Raw genomic sequence first — 7,500 nt, forward strand, 5'->3', positions numbered from 1 at the left:
ATTCGTCTTTAGGGTCGATTCAAAAAGAAAAAAAAAGAACGAGATATCCCAAGCATTAAATCGCAATGTAACGTCGCATGCTGAACGTCAGAGGATACGTGTTTTGTTCAAGGCAAAAACAAAAAAGACGACATGCCGACAGCGAATTCTGTAACGACTGATTATACTATATTATTCACTCAGCCATCTCGCGCTTTATTGTATTGCCAAAACCTATATAATCTTAAAGCGATATTTACTTTCTTAATATAAATATGTTAAGTCGATTATCGATTAAAAATACAACAAACAAAAAAAAAAAAAGAAAACAACAACAAACAAACGACTTCTTCCCCCTCCCCCCTCCCCCCCCCCCCTCTCTCTCTCTCTCTCTCTCTCTCTCTCTCTCTCTCTCTCTTTCTCTCTCTATCTATCTAACTCTTTCCTTCTACCGCTCTTTCCCCTTTCTATCTGTTTGCGAATTGTGATTTGGAAGTCAAATTCCTTGCGGCATCATTTTCTAATTTTGTTTTTGTAAAGGAACTAATTATTAATCGTTAAAAAAAAAAAAAACAATCATGGGAAATGATAACTGTTATTTCCTCGCACTCTGTCATTCTGTGTTTGAAAGTGTCTGGAAAATCACGGAGGCTCATTGATGGCCAATGTTTAAAATACTCTCCCTTCCTCCTCACTCCATTCCCCCCCCCCCCTCCTCCCACTCCACAACCACTAAAAAAATCAGGGAGGCCCATGGAGGGTGACGGAGAAAATACCCCCCCCCCACTCTCCCCTTTCTCCACAAGCCTTCACCAAATGTGTAATTAAGAGAACGTGGATCACACTTCATTGTGAACCGTTTAACGTGAGGATTGTCGGCACGTGTGTTTGCTCAAATATCTGTTTACACGTGCGTCTGCAGGCGTCCGTCACGGGGAGTCACCCAGAAGGACTGACAGTGAGTCGAATAGCTGCCTTTAATAATTGATTTAAAGCTATTCTTTTTTTTTAAATAAAAGGCACAGATACGTAAAAGATAATGTTTCCCACCCAAAGCTCTCTTCATCTTTACCTTTATCATTTGTAATAATTGTGATCCACAAACCGTCAATCTGTTCGTGGAAATGAACAAAATGAAGAAAATCGAGTTGAGCAAATTTTAAGATTTTTGAAGTCTAAACCCCAAAATAAAGATCTGAAAAAGTGTGTATGAATCAGTTCCAGACAAAGCGAGATAAAAAAACAAGACAAAAAAAACGAAAAAAAAAAACATTCCAAACACATCAGCCTGCTTCGACTGGCTGATGTTTTGGGATGTTTTGTTATTGTGTTATATTTTTGTTTGTTTGTTGTTTTTTTTTTTTAATTGTTTGTAATATTCTTTGTTGCTTTGTCTGGCTTTGATTCATACCATACACACTTTTTCCAGATCTTTATCATATACCAGTCTCAGCTCCATAATTTGTCATTTTCAATTTTAAACAACCAAAACTCACTGTCATGTCCTCAATGAAGGCATTATTTCAAGTTAAGCATAATCATTCATGACTCCCTTCCTGCCCAAGATATTCTCATGCGTCACCTCTGGTGAAAGAGCGTCATTGGCTTCCATTACAATTTAAGGGGCGAATATTATATTACGTTCTGGTATTGTGCTTCAATTGTCTTAACTCATGTAAACCGACATATCTTTACGACAAACTGAAGTTATGTACACCAACCCGATCCCGTCGCTTGTCAACGGACAGAGAATTATTGCTGGCTGCGCTAAGTGCTCTATCCCTGTCATGTGGTGGACGCTCTTTTTCTAGAAACGTCCCTCGCTCTGGAAAAAAAAATCAAAAATATTATGGCATTGTTAACCGGAAGACGTGTTTAAAAAGTATCTGAAAACTTTGTTCTTTTCTGAATTATGTGTTAATGTTCCAGTAAAGCGCCCTGAGCACTTCCCAGTGATATGATAGATTGCTCAACAAATATATTATTATTATTATTATTATTATTATTATTATTATTATTATTATCATCATCATCATCATCATCATCATCATCATCATCATCATCATCATCATCATCATCATCATCATCATCATATATTGGTGTTGTAAGACAGATATGGGCGATCACGATTCTCCAATCCAATCCTTCCTATCCTCTGGTCGTCTCAGAAAGTCCATGTTTGTCTCATCCGTGTAATCTTCAGTTCGTGTCCTGAGACTTGGGACATAGCCTGCCCGCTGTCTACCTCTGCTTCTGTTTTATTGTTATCAATTTTCCCAAACAAGACCTTTTTCTCATTCTTGCTAATTCTGTATATGTGAAGCGGTATTCTGTAGGGATAGACTGGTCTCTGAAAAGTGATTTTTGACTTTAAATTATAGGCGATTATGAAATTTGATTTATTTTAAAAAATAAATTATTTTATTCCCCACATTAAAGAGTAGGATTTTACCTCTTTTTTTCATAAATTCACGATCAACAACAAGTCTATCCCAACATAATACGATTTTGAGGCGTTGTGGCAGATATGGATTTTAACTGTCTATTGTTCTAAAGAAAGAGCGTCATATGTCTGGAAGATCCAATACTTCCTTGTTTGTCACTCTTCCTGTCAGAGATATTCTCATGATTCTTCTAAGAAACCAGATTAATTCACCAGTCTCCAACTCTCTATTTCCTTGTTGATATTCCAACACTCACGTGTTAAGGTTGAGTGAGTTAAGGCCTGAAATTTAAGTTTATGAATTAAGGAATATTTGATGTTAATAGTACTAGTGTAGAACCCGCAATATTTGCGGAGAAATGAAGGCTATTACAAACAGACACTCATCTATTTTAATTATTATACTACTGTATTGTTGACCTTGACACTGGTCGAGACCAAATTTTTGAGCCACCAACGATCAACACTGGTCCAGTAATAAAGTCTGTTGGAGTAGGCAAATGAATCTTCTAGCATTAGGGCGGCCAGATGGCCCTTAATTTCCAAAGTCAATTGACCTATCATTATGGTTACCATCATCATGCCCTAGCAGATTTCACAGTATAATCATTTGAGTTAATAGGCGTTAGAATTACCTTTGATTTCTAAAAGGTTCGCAAGTTTCCAGGATACCAATCCAGAAAAAATTGTTTTATAATTTTTAGATTTGCCAGTATTTCTGTGGTCGTTGGTGAAAATTAAACATTGGGTGTACGGAACCATTTTGACCTAAAACCCTTTTTATCTTTCAAAAGAATAAGGCTAGATTCAGTAATAGCATGTGCATAATATAATATTCTGCGTCCATTTCCTTATTAAACACTGCTCGTCAATCATACACTAGGATGGCATTCACTTGTAGTTGATAGGAACGCCTAAACAAAACTACCTGATCTTTTACAATACAACATCAACTTTATGTGCTTAAAGCGCTTTACAAAGGATTCTAAGCAAACGGCAACAAAGAATCACGAAGGACGAGACAAGAAGCTTGTAAGGCGATACGTATTTTTTTCTGCATCAGCGACAACGCTTTTACCATAGTGCGGTTATGTGGTCTTGTGGTATGACATTCGCTTTCGGATCGGAAGGTCCAGGGTTCGAGCCTCGCATAGTTGAGTCCTTGGAGAAGGCTCTTTGCTCACATTCTCTCACCTTACTTAGGTGTAAAATGTGTACCTGGCCGTTAAAAGCGTTGTCTGTGTCCGAAAAATTGTAATATCGCCAAACAAGCGTCATGTCCCGTCCTACATGTTAAATGTTGCTGTTGACCAGGTACCCCTTGTAAAGCGCTTTGAGCACATTTAGTGGATATTGCGCTATATAAAGCTCAATTTTGAATATATTTTAAACATTTTACCAGGTAAACGTATTATATCTGAGTATAATGAGAGAATGTGAGTAAAGACCCTTCTCAAAAGGACAACATCTGTGAGCCGCCCACAGCAGAATTGAACCAGGGCCAGAGGCTGGATGTCAAACCACAAGATCGCAATTCTGCACACAATAATACAAACATAATTTTCTATCTCTTATTTCTTGTAAATAATTTCACCTCAGTGGAGCACTAGAAGTGATAAATTAATTTAATTGTAAACACACAAGGACAGTTCAAACTGCATTTTGAATGAATGCATGAACGAATTAAGAGATGTATGAATGAAGGAATGAGTAAATTAACGAGTCATTGAATGAATGAATAGTTGAATGAATGAAGGAGTACTGAGACCAGTGATTACAGGATGAGATGATTATATCGACTGTCCGTCATGTGGCCATTGGCTCTTGTGAAAAGAGTGTGGCCTGCTTTAACGGATGTGGTAAGGGTGTGTGTGTGTGTGGGGGGGGGGGGGGGGGGGGGGGTGAAGAGTGGTAGTTGAAAGGGTGTCATTTTGTGTTTTGGTCTGGTATGGAGATGGACAACTCTGTAATCTCCTGGCAGCCTGATTGGTGCCTGTATTGATGGATTGATGGATAGATGGATTGGTTCACTTATGGATTGATGGATTGCCGGACTGATGGGTTGGACTGATTCATTGATGGATTGATGGATTGACGGTCTGATGGGTTAGACTGATTCATTGATGGATTGATGGATAAATGGCTTGATTGGCTGATGAATAGTGTTAAAGTTAGTTTGCAGTACAAACACAACCACTTTTTTTTTCTAGTGGTTTGCAATCATTTGAATGTGTATGTGTGTGCATGTATGTGTTTGCATGTGTGTGCGTATGTGTTTGTTTGTGTTTTCAGGGATGCGGTGAAGTTGTACGAACGTTGATGAAACAATGGATGTATTTTGTAGTTGAAAAGTGGGGAAAAAAAGGCTGCATCAATATAATTATTTTCGAGAAACACCATGCTCTCAGCATTTGGTGATTTTAAAAGTAAATATCTTGTTATGGTTTATTTACACAATGCGAGCCGTGCAGCCTGATAAGGGCTTATAATAATTTCGGACAAAGACAATAATGCTCTACTCCAGAGAGACCTCTGAACTTATCATCCACCTAAGATAGTACGAGGCCTCAACACGGTATTGTCTCATGGTGAAATAGATTATGGTTATTGAATTTATAGACAAGAATATTATAAAAGTAACAAATTAGGGAGAAGTCACTGGTGTAAGTAAAATGTGTATGAAACAGTGCCAGACAAAGCAACAAAGAAAAATATAAGAATAAAATCATCCCGAAAAATCAGCTTGCCTTGAATGGGAGTTTGGATGGGTATTTTTTTTCTTCTATAAAACTATATGTTAGTTGGGCATCCCAAATTTTAGATAGGATATAATTTGAAAATTATGTGGAACTCTCTTTGCCGAAAATTGTTGATGAAGTTGCGGGTAAAACAAATAATGATTATTGCATCGAAGATATAATTGACGTGATTCAATGCAAACCAAGCAATTTACAAGTTTTCTTCAGGTTATAAGTAGAACACAATGTAAAAACAAACTTGAGATTTTATATAAAGCAATACCTAACCGTGCTCAAAGTGCTTTACTAGAGGTCCCGAGCCAACAGCAACATTAAGAAAAAAGGACGAGACATGACGGCCGTTAGGCGATATCACAATTCATGTTCCCGACAGAGCAAAGCTGGCAAATAGCCAGGTACTGATTTACACCTGTACGGACTCAACTATCCGCCACTCAGAGCGGCACTCGAACACAGGACCTTCTAATCCGAAGGCGAGTGTCATACCATAAGACCTTTATAATTTAATTTTTTTAAATTCTGAAAACTCGAATTTGTGCATAGTTCGATCCTTCCTTGAGGAAAGAATGTGACGCATTGTGAAACGCACAGAGTGTGGTGAGGCTGTAGAAATGCGCTGCATAAATGTGCATCTCTCCACGGAATTATCAATGGAGGTTGAGACCAATTTTAATGTCTCCTTGTAAACCTGGAACACTTATTAAGACACCACCGCATTTGCTATCGTTTATAAGGTTTATTTGTTTTTCCCTAACCCCAACTCCGTTCCAAACAGGTGTGATCCCTGCCAGATACGGTATTGAAAGTCACCTTATGTCTCGTTCTCATCTTTTCCACGAGCCTGGATTCTCGGAAGGAGAGAGCATCTTACAGGTAATGTCACAACTTTGATATAGTTCTTTTTTTGTTGTTGTTGTATCTCTCTGTCTCTCTCTCTCTCTCTCCCTCTCTCTCTCTCTTTTCTCTTCTCTTCTCTCTTCTCTCTCTCTCTCTCTCTCTCTCTCTCTCTCTCTCTCTCTCTAGTAGTTTTTTCTTTGATTTAATTTACTGCTCTTGTAGGTTAAGACGAGGCCAAAATGAACGCTGTCAATAGAGAGATCAAAATTTAGTCTATCAAATCGCCAGAATCTCTGCGCATAAAACAAAAAATATTTAGATATTATTTTGAGAATGTTATAGAAGATCTATGCATTCTTTCCTTTGAAATTTTAGATGTTTACATTTTGCCACTCACAACATCGCGTCGCTATTTGGAGCATATTCTGAATACTGAATACCAAACGCAAGAACGCAAAAATCCTATAATATTCATGCTGAAAAATGTTTAGATATTTATTTTCGCTCTTTTTCACCACGTTGTGCTATAGAATAAGATAGTTAGCTTCTTAGAACTATTGGTGACCCACCGACTAAAAGCAGATTATGTCGTGGTAAAGCGGTTCCTGATAATTGGATCTATAATCTACAATATGAGTTAAATTTACACGCTTTTTGGAGGATTAATATTAATAGTTTCTTAATCTCTGTTGATGACACGATTTGTTAAGAGAAACGTTATGGTTATTGGACAGGAAAGACCTAAATAAATACTTGAATCCTTGAATCCTTAATCTCTCAAAGGCCAGGGTTTAGCATGTGTGGTCGGTTTAGTTTGAAATTAACTTTTCTTTTTTGGCATCTACTCTGATATAATAGGAGTTTGGGACCTGGGTCATATTGGTATGGAATTCATACACAGCATATTGCGTGCAAGAAGCATTGGATGTGTCAACGGGATGAAAATAGATTGTCCCATGGGCCCGATCCTATTACATTGACGCAATGAGAAACTTGGAATAGAACAATAAAAGGGCAGAGGACTAGAATAAATTTTGACACTTGTCGCATAACAGTTAATAAGTCGGTGGCGAAATACAATTTTTTTTTCCTTATGGGTTAGTTGTTTAAGCCAAACATTTAATTGAACATAATATTTTAGCTCGTGCAAACTCCCTTGCTGTCTACACAGTGAACTGGAGAAGTTTTGTGATTTTTCTCAACTCATCTTCAGACACGTACGGTATTTTGATATTAAAGGTGGTATCGAATTTTCCCGGTAGCCGGTTATGGCAGCAAACTTTAATGTTTTCAGCAAGACAACAGTAACTGCAATTTGACTTTGAGCTTTAATTTTACCTTTATGACTGGCAAAAATTATTTGCTATAAAGACAATGGGGAAAATTGTTGATTGAAGAAAAAATCAAGGCCTAGAGGGAAAGAATTGAAGAAGTTTTATTTTAAAATCCATCCTGTTATTACATTTAAATCCAATTAAACGC

At 37.4% G+C, this 7,500-nt stretch overlaps 1 protein-coding gene across 1 annotated transcript in view; it reads left to right on the forward strand.

The window, feature by feature from the left end:
- LOC144968211 (uncharacterized) overlaps nucleotides 1–7,500 on the forward strand; it is a 76,383-nt gene that overhangs the window by 46,558 nt on the left and 22,325 nt on the right. Inside the window, exon 4 of the mRNA XM_078906329.1 lies at nucleotides 5,957–6,054. Coding sequence (XP_078762455.1) covers nucleotides 5,957–6,054 — 98 coding nt within the window. The remainder of the gene's footprint in view (nucleotides 1–5,956; nucleotides 6,055–7,500) is intronic.

The sequence above is a fragment of the Berghia stephanieae genome, chromosome 3 (genome assembly GCF_034508935.2).
Source record: "Berghia stephanieae isolate SIO BIC M18660-M18661 chromosome 3, UCSD_Bste_1.3, whole genome shotgun sequence".
In the NCBI taxonomy this organism is placed as follows: Eukaryota; Metazoa; Mollusca; class Gastropoda; order Nudibranchia; family Aeolidiidae; genus Berghia; species Berghia stephanieae.